The following is a 24,601-nucleotide window of genomic DNA, read 5'->3' as shown; positions in this document are numbered from 1 at the left end:
CACAAATGCAACCATATTGTAGAAAACCTTTACAGGAGATTGAGGCTTGTAAAGCTGTGAACTGTGGTCCATTACAACATTAAACACCACAGATCCAAAATGAGACATTATAAAGTTCATAAACAAATAAATTCAGATAAGTACAGATTAAACACTAAACTATAATAATATTTCCACTGCATAATGCTACGGTGGATGATTCTAACTTCCTAGTATGTCTCAGTGATATTTGAGTTTTATTCTCCCATCATGATGGTATAAGTTTATACTGTCCTCAAACAAACTGCTGTAAATACGTTTCCACGTATATTTGATCATTTTTAAAATAAAAATATAAAAATTGAAACGGGTAATATATTTTGAGTCATGGTAAAAGTTATGCATGCATCATGTGGTTTGATAATTCATACAAAATGCTCCATGCTTGTCCTGGTGTCTTAGTCCCAAGGGATTTTAGGTTGGAGCAGGAGATTGATGACAGATTGGAGCTTTGATTGCAGCAATGTGGGAGGTGCACCAACCTTTAGTGTTGGTGGGGAATAAAAAACCTAAGCCAAGACGGAAAGGCTCTCGCTTTGGTTTTGTTTTTTTTCCCTCTTTCATCTATGATCATGAAATGTGGATCGGGAGTGAAAGAACAAGGCTGCAAGTAGCTGAAATGAGCTCAGCTTTAGAGACAGCATGAGGAGTACCAGAGTGGGGCTGCGGTTCCTCAAATTAAAAAGGAGTCGGTCCAGATGGTTTGGTCATCTGATCAGGATGCTTCCCGGCTGTCTTCCTTGGAGGTTTTTCCGAGGCGTCCTGCTGGACAGGAGGCCAGAGCGAACACTCACCACCTGCTGGAGAGACCATCACATCCCACTCTAGCCTGGGAATGTCTTGAGATCAGAATATGTTCTGCCTTCTGCGTTCCTCAAAGAGATCAATTAAGATGAATTTGACAGAGTTTTGGTGTTGGTAAATTGTCCCAGTTGTCAAAAATATACATTTATATGTTAAAGGTTGAAATTTTTGATTTTCAAATGATTTGCAATTTCCAATGACATAACATAATAATCTTATTGGGAGGTTATTACAAAATGTCCTTATTAAATTTAACATTTTTAACTTCAGTCTCTGTTAGATTATTGGTTGCTGGAAGGTCTAAGGCTGAAAATAAGTAATTTGGAAGTTAGTTTTCTTTTAGTAAGCTGGGTAAATTGCTGCTCACACCCACTTTATGCGATTACATAAAGGTCTCCATCCTCAGAAGACAAATGTGAAGTAAGACTTATTTCAAAACGGTGTTACTACGCATGGATGACAAGATGGCAATCTGCCAGCAATATTGAGGGGAGCAAAAGCGTGATGATGGCTACGCAGCAGAAACGTAGTGATTGTCATTTCCCTCAGAGGTAACCTGAACCAGGCTAGAGGACAGCCGCTACATTTCATTTCCATGTGTTTCTCCTGGCAGAGAGGGACTTCACCAGTCTATGTGAGAAGCAGCCCATCGGTCGGCTGCTGTTCCGTCAATACTGTGACACCCGGCCAGAGCTGAAGCGCTGCATCGACTTCATGGACGCTGTGGTAAGAGCAGAGTTTGATAGCATGTAGTTATGTTTACTCAGTTGAATTTACTTTAGTAACGTCTTGGGGGGGGGGGGACTTTTAGGAGTATTTTTACTACATTGTACTTTTTTTACTTTGTAATATGGAGTTTGGCTACTCTTTAATGAAATTTCTGGATACTCTATGCACTTTGAGCAGCTTCACTGAATGAAGAACAAGCTAGTTTTGAGCAAAATTTCACCAGACACAGACAAACACCTTCACTTTCATAAGTTTTATATTGAAACAAACAAATGTGGAAAAATGTTTCTCTTGCTTGACTTTATTATTTTGTAATTATGCTGTCTATATACATTATTTTCATTTTGGTCTTCAAAATTCCCACATAATGTTGTTTTGGTCTGAGATAATTTTTACCAAATACTTTTTTAACAATTACCCTTCGCAGTCTGTGATGACATCACAGATGTCTTTTCTTCGTGACCCAGATGCTCTCTTGCTTGTCGTGTTTTTCCTCATATCGTCCCATCTGTCAGCTGGGTCTCGGCCTACATCAGGCTGTGCAGAACGAGAAATGGGAGTGGTAAACCGGCGCTTTGCCTGCATGGGTGGGTGGGTGATTAGTGACTTTGGTTGTTAAAGAGCAGACCCCTCCTCTTCCTCTCTGCACTCCTCCATGAGGTCAGTCCCACGTCAGAGGCAGTTCCCCTGGGTGAGCAAGCAAACACAGGCCCAAGCTTGTGTCTAGGCCCCTGGTGGAATGCAAGAAAGGAAACACAGGAGGTGAGGGGGGTCGTGCCTGTTTAATGAGGACCTATGTTGGGGGTTTTCACGGTATGCAGGCACACTGCAAAAACACAAAAATGTCACCAAGTGTATTTGGTCTAGTTTTGAGCACAAATATTGTAAAATCAGATAAAACTAACTAGTAACTTTTCAGCAAGAAATGGTGTCATATGAAATGAAAAAGTACTAGTGCCAGATTTTTTCCACTTATAATATAGAAAAAATGTCTTGTTCCATTGGCAGACTAGTACTTTTCATCAATATTAAGGAATTACTGACTTTAACCAAGCTCTTATGTGTTGCTGAACAATTTGTTTTGTTTTATTTCAAGTGTAGTAGTATAGTTATACTAGAAACTAGCATAAAAAATACTTGGTAAGTCTTTTCATTGCAAGTACTAAAAAGGCACCTATTTACAGTGATGGATTTAAATTTAAAACGATTGAATAAATCTCTAGGGTTGTATGTGTTCTGCCGTTTCCCCTCCGGAGTGTCACGTTGTTGCTGTGATGCATATTTGCAGCGCTCAGTCCTCTTCCTCTCTGCAGAGCTTGTTTTCAAACAAAACAGACGGCCGAAGGTGGTCAAACTCCAGACCATTCCCCCACGTACAGCCATATTTGACCAGAGGCACAGTCTGAGAACCTGTACAGTCCGTGATCCTGTTGGGCAACAATTGTAACAAATGAAGCGTGAAGATGAATAAAGTTGTTGTTTTGCAGAGTTCCTTTCATTACTTTCTCCTTTTGTCTTCTCTTAACCCGTTATTTTTTCCTGGATTCAGGGCCTTCCATTCTGCCCGTCTCTCTCTCCCCTTATTTGGAGAAGTATTAAAGATGGCTGAACGAGCGTGGCTTAGCCTGGCGTCGCTGCTCACGTGTCTGTTTTTCCTCGTACAGGCCATGTACCAGCTAGCTCCCGACGAGAAGAGGAGGGACTGTGGACTGAATGTATTAGACACATACTTTAATAACGGGGTAAGACGCATGAACATGTTTACTCTGATTCAGAACCAGTTGAAACATTTTGAGATCTTAAACTTCCAGGGAGGCATTGTAAGAATCAGTGTTAAGTAATTTATATCTGAAAATGCAGGTTTGCCCTTATGGCTTCACATCATATACATGCAAGACATGTTTTTTTCTCCGTTTGTAAGGATCAGCAGATGATGATGTTACTGTGCTGTGAGAAACACAACTTTGTGTTCTTGCAATTGTCATTGCAGTGATGTCCATCAAAACTTAAGATTTTCAGTAATGTGTTTGATCACTTTGATGGATTTCACTGTCCATTATAACTACAGCTAATTTCAGATCACTTAGGAAACAGTGCTAAGGATGATGCGGGTTAACTGTAATCCATATCCAAAGTGAACTTTGGTGGGACTAAATGATCTTTGTCATTCTCTATTGATCAAATTGTGCCCAGGATTCAATGATGTTTGATTTCAGTATTTCCCTGCTCTGGATTATAGAGTGAAAGAGAAAAACAGACAATGAAAAAATGTTTTATTTATATTTATATAGTCCTTCATTCATTTCTTCTGACCTTCCTTCTTGTGTTCTTTTCTTTTTCTCTTTTGCTTTCTTTTTCTGACTGTCTTTCTTTCTCTTTCTCCCTTCCTTGTGCACCTGTGTTCTGTCCTTCACTGAGTTTTTTTCAGCTTTAGTGATTAAAGCATGTCCACAGAGGTTCATAGGCAACTTGTATTTTATTTTAAACATGACTGAAAACTTTGATAATTTGAGAGTGGACATTTTTTTTATAAAGAAATGTGTAAAAATCCCATCAACAACATTACTGTTACAAAGTACTTTAAAACCCATTTTATTTTTGAGTGAATCCTTTTTTTCCCCTCATCTTGTGTTTGTTTATCTCCTTCCAGTCGGCGGCCCATCTACCCGACATTCCCCAGGACGTTATCGCTCGGTGCCGGGAGAGGCTGGAACAGAGTCCATGCAAGGAGCTCTTCAACGACTGCACCAAGTAAGTCTTGAAACTCAAACCTCCTCCTCCAGCTGCGATCGGACACGCGCGCAGCAACAAAACTTGTATAGATTGCTTGCGAGTTACCTCTGCCATCGATTGTTGCCGTCAGCGTACGGAGCCAGTAGCTCCATTGGGAACGGTTTGTGTTCTCGCGGCACCGTCCCGCATTTGGTAATGGCGGGACAGCTGACACCTGGGGTTATGTAACACTCGTAAACACGCACGCACAAATGCAGCGCTGGGCAGAGAAAGCATCCGGACGGCTGGCATGGAAACAACAGCCACCTCAGTCTTCCTCATACGTGCAGGTTGACAAACACGCACGCCGGTGCAGGTGTTTGTGCTTCCTCCGCTGAGAGCCAGAGGAAGCAAACAGACTGGCTCTTTTTTCTTTTTTTTACTGCACACACACACACACGCATGGTTTCTCGCATACTGCTGTCTAACTTTGTTTTACCTCAATAAGTGATGCTGGAAAAACCATGGCTTTCCTGGTACATTGTAGTTGTATCATGTACGTGGTAGTGATAAATGACGTCAAGGTCATCAGTAATTCTTATATCATTTGCTATGTTTGTTCTCTGATAAATGCAGTTAAAGCTGAAAACTGAGAACAATTAAGTTACAAGTGATGTATATTCCAGGTGTATCACTGGTTTGCTTGAATAAATTAGCAGAAATTTGGCACGGGAACTGATAGGCTTGGTATAATCATATAACCTTTGAAAAAAATCTTCCTTTAGCATCAGCTAGCGCGTTATTTTACAAACTGTTGTCATGTGCCTAAAATATTTTCCAGAATGGCCATATTTAGGAAGTATTCATACATTTTGACCTTTGTCATACTAGAGCTGCACATTTCATTGGGAATTTGTGTGATAGACCAACAAGACGTAGCAGATGATTATATGTTTTAAGGAAATCTGAAGTCTTTGAGCCTTCATCAGTCAGTATTTACAAATGGAGCACTTTTCTTAAACACTTTTCTATCTGATGACTTACATCAGATAGAAAAAAGGAGACGGCGCAAAGCAAACAAGAAAGAATCATGGCTAAGCCGGATAAACAGGCCTTTCAGGTTTTCTTCCAGGACTGCCCTATATTTGGTGCCATCCAGCTTCCATATCCCTGCTGAAGAAAAACATCCTCACAGCATGATGCAGCCACCACTACAGTGGTAATTTTCACTCCCGATAGCTTTTAGTCACACTGACCGTAAAGTCAGGAATTCCTTCTAAACTCTTTTCCATAAAGGAAAGATTTTTATGAATTCTCTCAGGCGATGGATTGAACGTTGCTCCACTTTAAACCTCTCTTTGGCTTCCCCCACACCTCTCTCCTGCTCCTTGGTCTGCATGATACAGTTTTTTTGTTTCTGCAACAAAGCCCTGAGAACCTCTGGATTTACACTGGGGTTGAACTGCACACAGGTGGACTCAATTTACTAATATGTAAATTCTGAAGGATTTTGGTTTACAAAAAAAATTAAGCATAAATTCATTTTCTTCTACATCAATAATTCTGTTTTCTCATATAGGCTACTATTTCTTAAGCTTTCAGTAGATTGATTTCAGCTTGGCATTTTTTCATTGGCGTTTCCACAGCATACGCGCTTCCTCAGATTATCATAAATGTGTAAACCTGAAATGACTGGAGAACATGGATTTGAACAAAAGATTTCCTCAAGTTTAGTCTTTGATCCATTTCTCCATGATCATTCTGCTTTTAGATTCCCTCCATGTTTTTAAATTAAGTGTCGTGCCTCAGCTGTAGGAAACGTAACTTCTGGCAGAACATTTGCTCACTCCATAATATTCCTTCCCGTGTTGCGGTCCAACATAGTGTTATGTCATAGCCTGAGCATAGTGTCACCCTTCAGTGCAGTTTTTTCCTCATCCTCTTGTTTCTCTTCTCACTCCGTTCGTGCCACAAGACCATGATCCAGCTCAGCTTGGACACAGCTTGGCTCTTTAAATTTTAAACCAGGAAGATTTGAAGAGGAAAGATATTAATCGGTGTCATTGTGTTCCTGAAATCCTGTTGACAGCTTGTATGTATATTATTCGCATACACAGAGAATCTGTGTTGCACAGAGAAATAGCATTTGTTTCTTTCTGTCTCAGCAGGGGGGCTTTCCTTGTGGAAACTCTGAAGGGTTTTGGCAAAAGCAGCGAGCGGTGACCACAGGCAGCTTTACTTGCTTTGCTTAGTGTTAAAGTATTTTCAAATTATGGTTTGGGAAAAAATTTTGAACCCAACATTAGCATCACGTCATCATTTTGGTTATAGAGGTCGGATATTTGCTCTGACTTTAGTTTCTGTCTGTGAGTAGCGAGCTAAGAGAGCGTTTTTCTTTAACTCGCAGGTTTTGTGAACAGAGGAGTGTTACGGCTTTCTGTACCTGCAGAAATTTACTCGTTGATGAGATGACAGCAGTTGCTCAAACCACAGTTGTGGAAGATCTGAAGCTATTTCAGGATTTTAGAAATATCATGATCTCGGGCAAAAACTTTAAAGAAATGTAAGCATGCAGTTTGAGTGTAAATTATCTGGATGATTTATCTTATTAAATAATGCATAATTTTGCAGAATAAACTGTATTTTTGCTGTAATTAAGGTTTTGATTTTGATGCCTCTGAGTGGGGAGCAGTGTGTTGGTGGTTAAAGCTACACAGCAGGAAGGTTCTAGATTCAAATTCCACACAGCATATCTATGCGGAGACTTCATGTTCCCCAAAGCATACATGGGTTCTCGCCAGGTGCTCCGGCTTCCTCCTGCAGTGCCAAAACAAACATGTGAGGTTAATTTTCTTCCTTACTTACACATGTATGCTGGTCCGTCCTCTCTCTCTGGTGTTGTAATGGACTGTCCACTTGTCCAAGTAATTTTATTTATTATGGTTAAAGCTTTTTGCATTTATTTTACTTATTTGTTACAAATCTTCTGTATTTTACAGCTAATCTTTGGAATGTATTAATATGTCATAAATACCATTGCATAGTTTGGCGGTACTGAAATATCTCCCATCTCGTGACACCTTTATTTTACTTTATTTCTATTTTTAAAAAATGTTCTAGTTCTATTTAACTCATTTAGTTCACATTTTTTATTTATTTAGTTCAAATGATTGTGATGTAAGCTTGTTACAATAAGCAACAAGTCAATTAATCACATAATAAATTAAAATGAACTTGATCATTCCTATTTGCATGATTTTGTTTTTCTCATGTCTCTCTTTCTACCAAAGACTGGATGACAAATGGCTTCAGCCTAGAGCACTGCTCTCAACTATCCCCATTTTTCAAGGGTGGCTGTGTTTACAGAGACTTCAGCAAATTTGTATTTTCTTTTAGTTTTGATGGTTAAAGTGTTTTCCGGTTACAGTGTTAAGTGATTGTTAGAAATTAAAAGTTTATTGGTCTGAGAGAGGCTGTACTTGCAATATTATTCCTTTACCATTATATTTTTTGAAAATGATCTCAAAATAACAATATCATCTTTTATCGCAATAACTTCTGAGACAATTAATCGTCCAGGAAAATTGATTGTGACAGGCCTATTCATATGGCAGTAGAAGAGGAGTTACATTTTTAAAGTGTGCTTTGTCATCCACAACCCAGACTTCTGCTCTAACCTGGCGCTCCTTTTATTCTGAAGCATTATAATGTCTTATCTCAAACTCTGAGGTCACTGTACAGCCTTGTCTGGAAAGCAAAGCTTATTGCTTATATATAAAGGGGTGTTACAGAAGTCAAAGAAAGGAGCCGACAGTCATACTCATCTTCTCAAAAACAAACTTCTCAGATTTTCAGTTTTCTGACATTTTCCCAAGAGGCGGTGCTACTTTAAGTTTTAAGTGTGAAATCCACAAAGCCTTTTTAATATTTTTTTGTTTGATGTGATCAAACAACACAGCTCACTTCCCCATTCATAGTCGCATTAGATTTACTGTTCTGTGTGAAATCATATCTCGACCCAATTCAAAGGCAATTTGTACTTTTCACAGTGTTAAAACCTGGTTGTTGTTTTTTTTTTTATCTTTCCACTGAAAGTTGCTGTGAACAGCAACTCAGCCAGCAATGCACAAAATTACAGGGCTGCACAAATGTAAACACATGTTGGGGAGGAGATCGTGATTTAATGTTGCTCTGCCTGAATGCAGCCTGGTGAGAAGTTCGTCTTATCAGAATAATCACAACCCCTCTTTCTGTTCTCCCTCCCTCTTCCAGAATAGTTCGCGATTATCTGAGTGGAGCTCCATTTTCCTCCTACCAGGAGTCCATGTACTTTTCTCGCTTCCTGCAGTGGAAATGGTTGGAAAGGTGGGTACAGCCAGCAAACGCAAAGCATCTACTGTGATATTGTTTATGGAGAACATTTAGACTGTACTGCTTTCTCTTGGCCTTAGAAAATGGCTGATGCCAGAACCTATTAGTCATATAAGGAGCAGCAGCAATGTTTGCTCTAATACATAAAGGTGGGGCTGCCAATCAGTCTGTCTCTGCGAGTGGTTAATAATTTATACTTTGCATAATGGTTGGTGGAAAAGAGCAGGATGGAAACGGCAGTCATCAGAGTGGATTAATAATAAATTAGACCATTAATCTGTCTACAACATCACATGGTGTGTCAGAGTGACATCAGCTAGTATATTAAGCCCTTTTTTCTCCTTAAACATTATTCTCTCCTGTTTTTAACATCATCTTCTTGTTTGTTTTTTCTTTTTTATCCCTGCAGGCAACCTGTAACCAAAAATACCTTCAGACATTACAGAGTACTAGGAAAAGGTGGATTTGGCGAGGTAAGATCAGGTTGTCTGTTGTGTAATTGTGTTATATTTAATATCAAATAGGAAGACCAAATTGTTCAGATTCACATGAGCCCATTTGGCTGGTTTTCTCAGGTTTGTGCCTGCCAAGTACGTGCCACCGGTAAGATGTACGCCTGTAAAAAGCTGGAAAAGAAACGGGTGAAGAAGAGAAAAGGTGAAGCAATGGCACTAAACGAAAAACGCATATTAGAAAAAGTTAACAGTAGTTTTGTAGTAAGTACGACTTTTTTCTTATTCAACCTTTCCCTGAATTGCATCTGTGTTGTATGCATGCATGCCTGGTGCTTGCGGCTGCAGGATCCTGCAAATTAAAGCAAATGACATGTTTGCAAATCCTTTAATCGTCACCTGCTAAAAGTTAGATGCAGGAAGAAAGAGTTCTGCTTGTTTGGTTTTGAGGAGAGCGATTTATTACAATGAAACCACAAAAATATTGTCTTGAATGATTTCAGGAAGATGTAAACATTCTGACCACTTATGTTGCATGAATGCATTGAATCAAAGCCATATTCAGTATTTTATTTAGAGGATGCAAACATCTGAAATTTGGGTTTATTTGCAGCATGCCGTCAGCCTCAAATGTTTCAGTATTTCCTTGAAACTGATTGGATATTTATTCTTGCCAACAAATTGTCATGGTTTTATGTTATTGTCTGCAAGTCAGACTGTAAAGACAACACTTAAAATCAAATATATTCTCAGTGTCTGACATGAAGTGAGTCGGTTAGGATTAATAAAATTATTTCTATTTGCTAAATGCCAGAATAATGACTGCATTCTTTAGATTTATATTTTATTTCCATTTGTTCATCTGTTCAAACAATTCAATGCAAGCATAAACGGCATGTCCTGCCATCATTCTGCCCAGGAAAAGCCCAGAGATAAACCTGTCTTTGTTTGTATAAAGCCCATAATAACATCCAGACATCTTGGAGTAGATTTAGCCAGAATCTTCCCGACAGCGTCGTCATCCATCGTGAAACGAGTCCTGTACCGGTTTGGGCAGAAAGACCACTCGGCGAGGAAGAAGCCATTGCTCCAAAAACAACAAAGAAAGCCAGATTACAGTTTACAAATGCACACGGGGACAAAAACCTTCAGTTTTGGAACTATGTCTGATGAAACTAAAGTAGAACCGTGGGACATTGTTCTTCTTGATTGGAAGAATAATGGAGAGGCTTACAAACCAGAGAACATCATTCCAACTGTAAAGCACAGTGTTGGCAGCATCATGATGTGTGGACAGAACATTTCACAAAATAGATGGCCTCATGATGAAGGAACATTTTCTCAGCTAGGAAGTTGAAGCTTAGGCATAAAACAAACAGTTTTCATAAGCATACTACCAAGTTATTAACAAAGTAGCCTTAAGGACAATAGAACCAATATTTTAGAGGAGCCATCACAAAGCCCTGACGTCAGGCGTTTAGAAAAATCTGGTCAGAGCTGAAGACGTTTGTGTCTGTGAGAGAGAGGGTAGACTGCAAACCTAAGTTCATAGATCTATCAAATAATTAAGGGATGTGTTTGAAATAATTAAACTTCTCTTTCTTTTATTCTGGCTTTTAGTAGATGCAGACAACTTCAGTAATCTTAACTGACCTAAAAACAGAAAACTTGTATTTTGATTAAACGTCAAAGAGAGAAGTGATGGTCCTCTTCTCATACAATGTGTGCAAATATTTGGTCTCAGCTGCATACTTTTTGTGGGGAGAAAAATCAAATGAAGTCCAGTTTCTGAATGCTCTCTTTTCTCTTGCTGTTTATAAGCTCTAGCTAATGCACAAGTTTTTTTTTTTTTTTTTTTTTACCACTGTCAGCCTTTTACTTGTTCTTTCCCAATGAAACAATCAAAAAAGAAATGGAAATACCTAGATTTATATAGTTACCCTGCTGTATGTCGATATCAGCCCTCAAGCTCAGCTGCACAACCAGGAATGTGTGTTTCTCTTTCCATTTGCTCCAGGTGTTTACACAAACATACATCACTGCAGGAGAAGAACGTGTACTTTTGCTACGATTTACTTCTGTTAAATTAATCAATGAATGTTGGAAGTTTGATGTTTTATAATTCTTTTAAATCTCAGACGAGCTGGATGAACAGACCATTCTGAGATAATAATAGAGCAAAAATGTAGTCCAATATTGATCTTTATCAATATATCTATATTGATAAAGATAACTAATAAATTAGCTTGTTCAACTAACATTGGGCATAAAAATCACATTAAAAACAAAAACATTGGATTAGAAGACTTGCAGCATCGCTTATCAAAGAGCGATGCTGCATGTCCTGCAGAAGTCATGTTCGCAATAGCTGGCTGTGTGTGTGTGTGTGTGTGTGTGTGTGTGTGTGTGTGTGTGGTTATTGACATCATTGCTGTGGATTACATAATGTTGTGTTGAATTGTGTCTGTGTTGAAATGTGGTCTTATGACTCGGACTGCTAGACGGCCTTTTTCAGATTTATTCTCAATAATGATCACGTATTATTTTGGTGTAAAGATTTGCACTATTTTTGGTCTAGTTTCTTGTGCAGATATCTTAGTTTTGTTTTACCAGTAGCTTTTCAGCAAGATATAGTTCCACTGGCAGATTATACCAACAAGTAGTTTTTCTTCAATATTGAATTATTGACTTAAAACAAACTCCTATTTATTGCTGAAACATTACTTGTAAATTAGTTTTGTCTTATTGTGAGTGTACTAAAATATTTTCACTACAAACTAGACTAAAAATATTTGGTAAGATTTTGTGCCTTTACAATGTTGGAGTCCTTTTTTCACAACAGTCCTACAAGAATTGCGATTGAAAAAGGATTCTGATACGGATTTAGATTGCTGTGGAAATCGTTTTGACCGTCCCCTGTGGAAACGCGTACAGACTGTCACAGAACGATGGTATTGATGTTTCGCTCGGTAGCCCTGTGCCTCGAAGCCTCTTCGTTCTCTCCGCTTGTAGCCAACGGCTGTGTCGAGGTTGTGCAGGGTGTTGGATTAGTCGATTTCTGATGCAGCGTGAGTTATGTTGTGCGCCCTTGATTTGAGTGAGTCATGATAGAGGCATGGTCATTCACACACACACACACACAGAGGCTGAAGTGGGTATGTTGCCGAACCTCAGACTTGCAGCTCCAGTCACCTGGGATTGGCACATGTTTTTTTTGTTTTTTTTATTACACGTGTGTGTGTATATGTGTGTGTTGGTTCTGGGTGCTGCAGGCAGAACTGATGACTCTTGATGTGCCTCTCTACCTACAAGAGCAGTACAGTTGCCTGGAAACGCTGACCAAACAGCAGCAGTGAGGAGAAGAGTCAAGTGCTCTCTCCAAGTCCTCGTTCCTCTCTCTCAGTATTGTTTTTTACCTTTTTGTGATTGGTGCATACTATTAGTCAATGCATACCATTAGCCTGCTGCATGTTTTACACAATGAGCCGCCCGTGTGCTTTCAGTGTGGGAGGATACATGGGAATTTGAGCCACAGGGGTGATTCTGCTCTGATGTCTGTAGCAGGGGAAGTGAGGTAGCGCTACTGCACTGTGGTGCAGTTTGTTTCCCATCTTTTTGACTTGTGCTTTACTCTTAATATCTCTATCAGTGTTGATGCAAGCACAAAATAGACAGCAGTATAAAGGAAAATAGCAGTAGTAAGAGTTTTGCTTAGATTTAACTGGTAAAAATATTTTTTATACTTGTGGATTTCAAAGGTGGTTCAATAAATACTGCAGATATATATATATTTTTAAAAATCTGTAATTTGATTAATTTTTATTATTTAAAAATTTGTTACTTTCAGGCTGCAAGGTAGAGAAGTTGATAGCATTGTTGCCTTGTCTTTGAAACTCATATAGGTGTAGATGATGAATGGATGAAATTTGTTCATTTTGTCTGGCTTTAATTCTTTTTTGTCCAAATCCTTATCAGAATCCTTTAGTCAAAATTGGAAAATGCGAATGAAATAAAAACGACAATTGGCGGTGAAAAATCAAAATCAAATTAGAATGTCTCAGTTTTTTGGAGCATTTAATGTTTTTATAGTGAAATTACACTACATCCTTGTGGTGGGCATTTATTGTATCGCTTATTATTTATCATGGAAAGTTTCTTATCAAAGTAAGTATTTGTGATTTATTGTTGCTTTGATAAATTTCTATTAATCATGTCAAATACAAAACCAAACTGACAGTATTGTCAGAAATTTTGTTTTTACTATTTGTTCCAGAAGAGCATCAATAAATTTGAATAAATAAAAAAAAAGTTTCCTTTTTCGAATGGGTATGTTTCTCAAAAGTAGTATTTGTGTTTGTGAATGCTGAGCCATGCAGTCACAGCCGGACAGTTGCCTAAAAGAGTAGTGATAATTTATTTTTTATCTGTATTTTTATTGTTGTCACAATTGTACCATAAAACATCACAATAAAATTCTATATGCTGGTTGTTTGTTGCTCACTTGGCCCATAGGACCATTTTCCTTCCCTCCTTGTATTTTCTCTCTCTACATGCTCCATAGCAGATGGGATCCCTCCTGATGGCAGCAACATTTTACACAACTGCACATGCACACACTGTACCCTGTGTGTCACTGACCCACAGCAGGGAAGTGAGGAGAAGGAGGGAGGCTTGTGGGAAAGAAGGAAAAAGGAGAGTGATTGATGATGGAAGGAGAGTAGCAAGATGGATTTTCCATCTCTGGGATACATCTTCTTTGGGTTTCACGTTGTGTATATTCCTGACAATCCATTTGGGATAATTGATGTATATTTGGGGAGCATTAAACAATTCTGATATTAGAGTTGTACCCCATCCTCTCATTTCTCTCTCTCTATCCCACTCCTCCCACCCGGTCTCTGATCCAGGTTCACTACCGCTTCCGTAAATTTCTTTCTTTTTTTTCTTTTCCCTCCCTCCTCCAGGTTAGTTTAGCTTATGCCTATGAGACCAAGGACGCGCTGTGCCTGGTCTTGACCTTAATGAATGGTGGTGACTTAAAGTTCCACATCTACAACATGGGAAACTCTGGCTTTGACGAGCAAAGGGCCCTTTTCTACGCTGCTGAGATCTGCTGTGGCCTTGAGGATCTGCACCGCGAGAGGATAGTCTACAGGTGACGCTTTACTTACTGGAGGTTTTCGGGGATATTCTGAGGATGCAATCTGTTGTTTCAGAGAAACTGTTTCTGAAGGACAATTTGATTTATGTACAGATTCTTGGAAGGCATAATGCATCTGTCAAAATCAGTGCGAAATGGGAACATAAACACAGGTGCTCGTAGAAGAAAAAGAAGCTGCTAAATCTGCAGGCCACAAGCAGCTATAACCGCAAAAACATGTTCATTGATCTCTGCGTGTGTCAGAGGAAACAGCTGGCTCTGTGGTTTCAGTTCGCACTGCTTTAGTTCAGGTTTTGGGGTCATTTTCAGATCTCTGGTTTGACCAGGTTTTGAAATTGAATTATTTTTTGCTCAGCCCAGTCAGGCTGAAAATTGGTGTAATTTATTTGTGTTTTTCTAAAGATCTAACTATTGTATGTTAGGCTGGATTATAAGCAAAGTCTTATTTCTTTTTTATTTTAATATTGGCATATTGGATTGAAAGAAGGTTTAAGGAAAATATTTCTATTTAACTTGTAAAATAAATGTAATTTCAGAAAAAAAGTTGAGACATCACCTTGCATAGCTCTGCATTAAATGTCAAATTTCCCATCATCTTAATTTGCTCCTCTGGTAAAGATCAAAACTGCATTTGAGAGCATTTATTCTTCACTTATGACGTTATACTCTTACTCTTCTAAAATATTGTTTTTTGAGAACAGCTCTAATTTCAGAAGCATCTCCTAACTTGTTGTTTGTTGCAGAGATTTGAAGCCTGAAAACATCCTTCTGGATGACCGTGGTATGTCGCCTTTTTTAGTTTTTACTACATCGATTTTTGGCTCAAAATGTGCTTCTTGTCCTTCATTTTTCATTTCAGAAATTTGGTCTACAATGTCCAAATCAAACAAGCTGCACTGTATCTGCCTGTTTTCATTGGCTGCAGAGGCACTGTTTTAAGTTTGCCTAACTCTCTCCTTACACTCCTTCTTGCATTAACATTAATTTGCCCACATCCATCTTGAAGTAAAAGAATACCCCACCTTTCTTTCGGCCGGTTTTTCCCTGAAATTATTTCATGCTTCAGTGTAACTCAAGCACATCCCCAGCTGTGTGTATTTCTGCAGATGTTACTTACAGGCGTCTGTTAAGTTAAATTACTGGTATTCAGAAAATTTCTGGTAAACAATCTGTCTTTTGCTTTTGCTCAGGGCACATTCGGATCTCCGACTTGGGTCTAGCTGTTCAAATCCCTGAAGGGGAGACGATACGAGGGAGAGTGGGCACAGTTGGATACATGGGTAAGAACTTCAACATGTTGGTCCATCAGCTCCTTTCTTCCCATTTTGACTCTTTCTGTATACACTTTGTTATTTGATCTTTACTTAACCAGAAAATAACTCATAAAGATTAAGAAGATGTAGTCTCGGTTCTCTTTCCTGCTGCTGTCGAACCGCTTCACGTCACAGTCCACCCGCTGCTTCTCGTCCTCTCCGCAGCTCCTGAGGTGATCCAGAACGAAAGCTACACCTTCAGCCCGGACTGGTGGGGTCTGGGCTGTCTGATCTTCGAGATGATCCAGGGCCAGTCGCCTTTCCGGAAACGCAAGGAGCGAGTCAAGCGGGAGGAGGTGGACAGACGGGTGCGTGAGGACCAGGAGGAGTACTCTGATAAGTTCTCAGAGGATGCGAAGGACATCTGCAGGCAGGTGAGGAGAAAGAGACTGAAGGGACAAATATCTCTCTGTGAGATTAGGACAACGGTAAAGAACCTCTATAACCCAAAGAAACGTTTCAGCCTTAGCTAACAATAAATAGATTTTTCTTGAGCTGTAAAATGTGCATCTTTTACATAAGGCTGTCATAGAAAAGTGTCTTCAGTCAGAGGCTTCTTCAAACACACTGTAATACAGACCGCTACAGGAGGTCTTTCCTGCCCACATCCATCACCATCCAGAGTAACTCTTTGAAGAATCTTGACTTAATGAGTTACAGCAACATTTAATTTCCCTTTGGAATCAATAAAGTATTTTTCAATTGAATTGAATGAAGCTAAGAAGGAAGGTAACTTATGTTTTCTAAATCTTTTATGAAAAAATAAAATTGTGTTTTCTGTTTAGGATTTAGAGCAAAGAAAAGCACATTTTTGTAATTTCTGTGTCCATCGAAGAGGAAAATAAGTAAAGCAAATCATTCTGAACAAAAACTGATTCCTCGTGCCATTACTGTCATTTGATTGTGGAGGTTTTATACAGATATTTAATTGGGACGTAGAAAAGTGAATTTTCTAACCTAAAGAATTTGTTAATTCTATTTTATACAAAAATATTGTTCATTTATATATCATCTGGACTATAGTAGAGATCCACAGGCAGCTGCAAACTCTCTGAACGCATCATAGAGACAGAAATCAAGAAAATGTATATAAATTACACATCCTCATTTATAACAGTACCATTTGTAATTATTTAAAATAATTATTTTGTCTAACAAACTGTTACCTACTGTCACTATTTCCCCTAGTGTTTCATATGGTTGTATTATTTTCCTTCACAAATTTGATGAGCGAGCCACTGAGTGTGTGTGTTTCTGAGAGCAGAAGCACTGGGACATTTTTTTTTTTTTTAAAACTTAGTGGAATATTTTGACCCAGAGTTCAGCATTTTTAAAGTCTCCCCAGTGAGAAGAGGAGTCAGGGAGACTCAGGGAAGAAGGGACTCTGGGTAGAAGGTAAATATGGAAGAGGAGAGAGCGCAGCAGGAGAGGGAGGGCCGTCGGTCTCTGGGACGCCAGAGAGGCGGTGACTTCTACTGCCAGAAATAGATGAGTGAGCCGAGTGGATGACAAGATTTAAAATCTGCTAGGAAACTTTGTGTTATTTATGCAAAATATATAAAAAGAAAGGCAAGCTTGGTTTTATTGGTATTAACTACACTCTCTCTTGCTGCATTAGCACTTTGCAGTAGCGGTTTGTGTTTTTAATATTTATCTCTCATGAAAGTCTTTGAGAAAAGCGAAAAATTTAATTTCTCGAACCGTTTCTTTGTTGCCCTCGTCCCTAACAGGAAACCTACTAGCCGACGCGTCATTTGCCTGCCTCTCTTCAGTCGGACCTTTTGAAGGTTCAGATGTTTAAATCTGTTTTTCCTTCCTCCTGCTGGGTTTCAGCTCCTGGCCAAGGACCCCAAGGAGAGGCTCGGCTGTCGGGGTTGCGGGGCCACTGAGGTCAAGCAGCACCCCATCTTCAGAAACATCAACTTCAAACGGCTGGAGGCCAACATGCTGGACCCTCCCTTCATACCAGATGTAAGAGAGATGGACACACACACACCCCCAACTTGCGCGCACACACACGGCAGTTTGAGGCGCAGTCCGTCCGTATGCAGGAAATGCCATTGTCAGAAGGAAATGAGTTTATCATGGCAGCCAGTGGCTGTGGTGGAACCAATGTGTGATTGTAGTTTAATTTCAGCTCAACAGCTCAGTTTATATGAGATAAACTGGACCAGTAGTTTTTTTTTAGTTATGAAAGTTAGATCATTTGAGAGACTTTGTTGGTAGTCAAATCATAATCATTCACATCGTCTTTGATTTGTTTTGTTTTTTATGATCAAATGAAAAAAATGTGACATGTCTTTGTATATAGCCTTGCTGAAGTGATGCTTTGTAGAACCATTTTCTATCTGTGTGCAAGATTTAGAGCTGCAAGGAATGATTATTCTGATAATTAGCCACATAATTGAATAAAAACAGTAGTACATTCTGCAGATTGTTTTATTTAACCACTTAAGCGTATTTGATACAATATCTAATGAACACTTGATCATTTGCAGCTAAAAACATGCAAAATAAATACTTTAATAAACTCTTTCTGCTTCACTTAACATCAATGTTGTACAGCTGATCTGTTGATTATTTTTTCAATTTAAAAATGGATATGAAAAGGTGTTTAATAACAAAATTTTACAGAATTTGAAACTTAAACTATGGCAGTGTAAAGGTTCTGGGTAGAAAATATTTACAAAGGTTTCTCATCTAAAATGCTTAATGTATATATTCTTTGCACGGTTTGACATAATCACACTTCGGAGAGTGTTTATCAGCATATGGACTTTTTTGATTATTCAGTGACTAAATTAGTTGACGATTGTGTGGATAATTGATTGATCATGATTAATGTGATTAATTGTTGAACCTCCAGCCAGTTCAAATTTCACATCCTTACACTTGTTAGTCTCCCATGGATTTAAGCAAACTGCAAAGAGCATTTCTTATTGCTTTCCTTCAACAATTTTTCTAATGACTTAAGCTACTGTAAGATTTAAAAGACTTTTTACAGATTTCGCATCACTTGTTCATTGTTCTTCCAGTGTTTAACCCCCCCCCCCTCCATTTGTTTTGCTCCTTTCTGTCCCCCTCTCAGCCTCGAGCCGTGTACTGTAAAGACGTCCTGGACATCGAGCAGTTCTCCACTGTCAAAGGCGTGAACCTTGACCCCACAGATGACGACTTCTACTCAAAGTTTGTCACAGGCAGTGTCTCCATCCCGTGGCAGAACGAGGTACTGCAGCCTGAAATGACGTCATCCTTGAAATCCCACAGCAATGACCTCACACAGGAATGTGTGATAGCTACCGAATAGAAAAAAGTCTGTTTCCTGAGTGCTTGGTTGCCTTGTAGTAGAAGTAAGGTATTTAAAAATATAATGTGGGATTTGTTGATTTTGCTCTCAGATGATTGAGATGGAGTGCTTCAAAGAAATCAACATCTATGAGACCGACGGGATGCTGTGCCCAGACCTGGACATGAACCGGCCCAACCCTCCACCGAAGCGGGGCTTCTTCTACCGCCTGTTCAGAAGAGAGGCAAGTGCTAGCGCTCCGGCGACTGTCCGAGGGGGTGGGGGCTAAGGTACTTCCTGCTTTCCTGGCTTTCCTTTTTTGTTGTCCATTCCGCAGGCCTTGTCCAAACTCAGAAAGGACATTACTTCACATGGAATCTGAACGTTTTATTAATGCACCTTTGTGAGTTTGTTAGAATAAGGTCTGTCTCTTGTCTTTGTCCTTTTTCTGGGGTTGACCGATTCACTACTTTTTATGTCCTCTCTGGTATTCACTGTAAAACTGACATTTCATCTAGGAAGGCAGAACAGGAAACATTGCTTTAGAAAAAATAAATCTCAGTGCTCATCTGTGCTATGTGGTCATACTCCAGGAGCAGCTTCACTTTTTGTCACATTTAAACTACAAACTTCATGCTACTATGTGATTCTTCTCCTTTTTTTATAAAGTGAAAGGATCGTTTTTGTCTTTATGTATTTATTTATTTTCATATAAAAGCCACCATTGAGCCACCTTTCATGATTCACCTAAATATTCTATTGTATTTTCCCTTCACGTCACAATTATTTACTACTTTTTGTTGGTGCATTACATAAACTCTAAATGAAAACACTGAAGTTTTTGGTTGTGACATAAAAGATTAAAAAGTTGATGGTATAAGAAGAATTTTGCAAAACAAGCTTTAGTTTCTCCTGCTTTTCCAAACCAGTGGATCATCTCCTACTACCTTCATTTTTTTTTTTTTACCTTGAAATATGTGAAATATTTTTGTCTTTTACATGAATTGTCTTTAAAATATTATTAGCTCAAGTTTGATGTTTTTTTTCATTAAAATCTTTTCAGACTATTTCTTTTCCTTCTTAATGATGCTGCAAAATCCCTGCTAAACTCTCTCATTCCATGTTTTTTGGAGCTTGTGGAAACATTTCTTCATTTAAAAAATGTCACATTTTCTTAAATACATGTTCAAATTTAGTGATGAAACTTGTTAGTCAATTTGCATGGTTGTTTGTCTGTTTTTTTTTTACTGTTCCCAGGTCTGTCTGAAGAGCGGTTACAGTGACGACGAGACAGAAGAGCCCTCACGACTTTAAACCACTCCGTCCCTCCGCCGCAGAGCTTCACCACAATCTCCAACCAAGTGCGAGAATCTTAGGAACTCAGTGAATGTCGACCTGTATTTATGAGCTGTATTAAAAGTGTATTATAGCTAAAGAAAAAAGTATGACTTTAAAGATTTTGTACATTTGTACTTGAATTTATGTCTAGATGTATATTTTCACTAAAGGTTGTATTGTACAAAAAGCCATAAAAGTACCACTTGAATGCATACATTACCTTAATTTCTTTTGATTTTGTTTTTTTTATTATTATTATTATTTGGAATGAGTATGAATAATGTTCATTAGGCGGTTTCTTTCAAGAAGCACATTTTAGTTTCATTAGTCTTTTATTTTTCACAATGTAGCATCAGGCCTTTTTTTTCTTTCATTTTTTTATATGTGCCGTGTTTGTCCTTAACTTGATCTTTGTTAGCACATTAGCTCCACTTTATACCAAACTAACTTTTAGTCGCTAAACGCCTGAAATCGTAGGGATACAGTTGGAACTTAATCCAGGTTTTCATCACTATTAGAGCTGTGATGCTTGAACTTTTCCCGGGAGTGGAATAGCTGCAGCAGGGAGTCTTTTTAAACCATGCCTACTATCCGTATGACCGGACAGGAGGAACTAGATGTGTGTGTCCGGGGACTAGTTTGCGGTGTGTGTTCCAAGTCATTTTAAGATCCCATGTATTTATTTTTGGGAATCTGTGCAGCAGCTCAGTATTAATAAAACACAGAGCAAACACTGAAATCCACAATTAATGCTGGAATTTCAAATAAATCTTCCCTAAGCTCCAGCAGGTTCAAATCGTAAAATTTGTGATGCCCAACTGTTTCCAACGAGAACACACCTGCTAGTTGCACATCTGTTACAATTTTTGCTCAAACTGATTATTTTATAGTGATTTGTGCTTTCCCCCCTTTTAATTCAGTACTGCACTTTCACGTGCTGCTTTGTTGTTAGGCTGAAGCAAAGTAGAAACATTTTTCCTTGAAAGCTAAATAATTCGCTACCCTTGTTTTTGGAATACAAGAAAAAAACAATTTGTTCTGCTGATAAGAGTTGCATTTAGAGCTCAAAGAACGATTTTGAATAAAAGTAACTTTGATAAGTCATCGCTTTTTGTGTTAGAGTGCAATACTTCAAAAAGAATTCACCACATTGAGACTCAGTAAATCTCTGCATACATTCTTCCCTCAATCACATGAAGTCTGCTAGTGAAATATCCTGAAAAACTTTTCCATATTATGATTTTTCCACTTTTAAACTTTTGGTGAGAAGTTTTTGAGACATTGTGCGGTGTCATTTTTCCTTCGGTTAAATTTTGGTCTTATGTCTTCAGACTCTATTCTCCCAATATTTTACTGGCTTATCCAAATGTTCAACAAAAAACTTTAGGCTAGCTTAAATGTGCTTTTTCTTCTGTGGCCTAATGCGTGCTACCAAGTTACATTACTTATTGTTTTATTAGAAAAAGAGTACCTGCCCATTCTAGGTCTTTTGGAAACGCTCTATAAGTGGGCCTTGACTCTCGGACCACTTTCTGGTTATTCCATTGACTCCGCTGTCTGAAATCTCGTGGAATGCGCCTGGTCATGACTAGTTTATAGTAAAAATGTGTTGTTTCCACTACCGGGAAAAAAAAAGTTGATGTATTGAGTATTTATTTACTACAATTGCGATGAGCAGGTTTAAAGATGATTTTTCTACATTTCTCTCTTACTGTTGAAGAAGTGTTTTTCCTCGTAAACCATCAAAAAATTTCTTTCCGGTACTTTTTCTTTTATGTTCATTTCTAGATTTTGCTGTAGAAGCAGATACCGTTTAGCCCCGCCCCATCACATTTTAATGCTGTGAATACCCCCACTTCAGCATGATGGCTGCACATTTGTGTATATTTCACCGTTCGATGACGCAGCTTTGCTCCACTTTGTGAATTAGACTTCATTAGCTCTACTTTTGTACAGTTCAGCAACTTTAAAGAGAAATTCAATTTACATGAAAGCAGTCTGTAATTATTCATTGCAGTTTTTAAAAATATTTGAACTTGAACATCTCCCAGATACATTCAGACTTTGAGGCTGCATACGTTTGATGAGGTGTGCATTGAGTTCCCAGTCTATTAAACCGATGTGTTCTGAAATTTTTCTTTTGTCCAGAAATCACATCTAGTAGTTTCTCATTTATTTGATTCTTAAATTTGTCTTTGTTGTCCTTTTAAAAAGAAATCTATAATTTGCTTTGCTCTCAGCCAGACTTTGAAGCTGGTTTCATTCATGTAGATTTTAGCCTCAAAGCAAACTTGTAAATTCTGTATTTCTAACATGTAACTAAAAATCCAAGGTGAAAACTTAACTGCGTCCATCACCCATGCCTGTATCTTTGTTTGTAAGGTATTTCATATCAATCCACATAGGAGTGAAGATGTTCTATCAGATCCATTGCACTGTATATGTTTTGACAATGACTTTGAGAAGTGTCTTTTAACTGTTCAGACAATGATACCAAAAGCAACCTTCTCCAGATTAAAACATTTTCCTTTTCAAGAAGAATTTACTCAAGAAAAAACCAACAGCCTTTATTAAATGTGCCAATTACCAATTTAGTTTCTGACATCCTGCCTTCATATTTTTTTTACCTCATTTACTTCCCATCCACTGAAATTTCTTCATATACATATAGAAAAGAAAAAACGTAAAAACTTAAATCAGCTCAACTGTTTTGAATGTCCGCACTAAGTGCATTGTAATGCCTGTTTTAAAAAAAAAAACCAAAACAAAAAGACATGTTTTATTACTCAAGCATGTATCAATTTGTAATACTTCAGGATCCTTGTGTATGTAAGTGATGACCTTCTTGTGCCAACATGTGTCGCTGGTTATCGGAGGACAACTTTGTGAATGGCCGGGAGTGACCAGCGGAGCTGGCTTGTTGGATAACAAATGTTCCTGGTTTGTTCCTGCCTTTCTGTCGGAGCGTTGATGGCGAGTTGAAACTGGGATGAGGCTCGCCAGCAAGCACCTACAAAGTGGAATATCACTTGAATTAGTTTATAGGTAATGCACCTGTACAAATTCAGATCTTCTGCAGTTTTATTTCTGTAGTAGGGGAAAAAGGAAACGTGGAATATTTACAGCAAAAGGAGGATGAACAAATGGATTTTTGGTATTCAAACAGGGAGTTGATTTTTTATTTTATTTTTTCCTGTTCAGTCTGTACAGTCATGTTATTCAACCACTGCAGGCATTGTTAATTCTTGTACAAGTTATATCACTGGTTGTTGTACCATATCTGACATTTGTAATTATGAAATAATACACTGCCATTTGTATTAAAAGAGGTGTCTTAACTTGTTTTTCTTCTGTTGATTTGTTTGTGAATGAAAGGCGGAGGTGAAGTGAAACTTTCTTTACAGTTTCTGCTCACTGTAAATTAAAGTTAATTTGTTCCTGTCAGCTGATTGTCTTTACAGTTTTTATTTTCTCCCAGAGATGAACTTTTCACCTGTGGCACTATGTTAATTAATCAGCTGATGTTGGAAAGATTACTCCTTCATCTGACTATGGAGGTGTTGCAGAGAAATAAGACCAACGGATTCACCGTATGTCTTTTTAACCAGTTAATCGACTAAGTTATGCAGCATGTTAATGTAATTAAACTCTCATTATTCTGTATTTGTTCAGCTGAGGAGACAACACTGCCACCTGCAGGAACATAAGCATTAATTACTGCAGTTAGTGTGAAAATATTACTCTGAAGGCAGAGGCTGTTAAATAGTGGTAAAGTTAGGCATTGGTATGAAAATTAGCTGCATTAGGCATGATTCTGACATCTGGATGGCAACAAAATGTTTCCCATACGATTCTTGGCATGTGTGGTATATGAACCAGCACACACTGGTGAACTGCACCCGCTCTGTTGTCTGGTGGCTGCAGTTTACCAGACATGTAAACTGCAGCCAGTTTAGACAATATTCTAGACATAGATATTTAGACAACACTCTTAAGAATGCCAATCCAAAATGAAATAGCTGGGATTTCTAGTTTTGAAATAAATTATTACAACCTAGTATTCTACAACCACAAGCAGTCCAAATGTACTTTACATTATAAGAGGTCAAATTTATAGTCATAATTATGTCAGAATAGTTGATGTCCATACACACACAAAAAAATTCTGATTTATGCTAAGGCACATCTGCCTGCATAATTTTGACTCCGGGTGGTTTCGGGGAAAAAAAGTCACAATAAACTTAACCTTGTGCACTTATTTCTTGTTAAAGTCCTTCAAAGTTTTTTTTTTTTTAAATTACACTGGTAAAAGTGATAAGCGGTAAACTTCTGATCACTGTGTGCATGAAGTATAACTACAGTCATTGTAAGCCGATAAAACTTTAGTAAGTTGACA

The 24,601-nt window shown here is 38.3% G+C and overlaps 1 protein-coding gene across 2 annotated transcripts in view; it reads left to right on the top strand.

Moving 5' to 3' along the window:
• The window catches only part of grk4 (G protein-coupled receptor kinase 4), a 54,212-nt gene extending 30,663 nt beyond the window's left edge, over window positions 1-23,549 (top strand). The window contains exons 3-16 of one of the 2 annotated variants that reach the window (XM_028017191.1): window positions 1,457-1,569; window positions 3,237-3,314; window positions 4,223-4,323; window positions 8,557-8,649; window positions 9,065-9,128; window positions 9,231-9,371; window positions 14,072-14,262; window positions 15,012-15,049; window positions 15,459-15,548; window positions 15,747-15,955; window positions 17,415-17,552; window positions 18,670-18,807; window positions 18,980-19,111; window positions 20,125-23,549. In XM_028017191.1, the coding sequence (XP_027872992.1) occupies window positions 1,457-1,569; window positions 3,237-3,314; window positions 4,223-4,323; window positions 8,557-8,649; window positions 9,065-9,128; window positions 9,231-9,371; window positions 14,072-14,262; window positions 15,012-15,049; window positions 15,459-15,548; window positions 15,747-15,955; window positions 17,415-17,552; window positions 18,670-18,807; window positions 18,980-19,111; window positions 20,125-20,181 (1,583 nt within the window). In that variant the 3' untranslated portion in view covers window positions 20,182-23,549. Of the gene's footprint in view, window positions 1-1,456; window positions 1,570-3,236; window positions 3,315-4,222; window positions 4,324-8,556; window positions 8,650-9,064; window positions 9,129-9,230; window positions 9,372-14,071; window positions 14,263-15,011; window positions 15,050-15,458; window positions 15,549-15,746; window positions 15,956-17,414; window positions 17,553-18,669; window positions 18,808-18,979; window positions 19,158-20,124 lie in introns of both variants that reach the window. The other variant, XM_028017192.1, reaches the window with a different exon arrangement.
• The last annotated feature ends 1,052 nt before the right edge of the window (window positions 23,550-24,601 follow it).

The sequence above is a fragment of the Xiphophorus couchianus genome, chromosome 5, assembly GCF_001444195.1.
Source record: "Xiphophorus couchianus chromosome 5, X_couchianus-1.0, whole genome shotgun sequence".
Classification (NCBI taxonomy): domain Eukaryota; kingdom Metazoa; phylum Chordata; class Actinopteri; order Cyprinodontiformes; family Poeciliidae; genus Xiphophorus; species Xiphophorus couchianus.
Note: the sequence above shows the minus strand (reverse complement) of the source record. Positions and strands in the feature narration are given on the sequence as shown.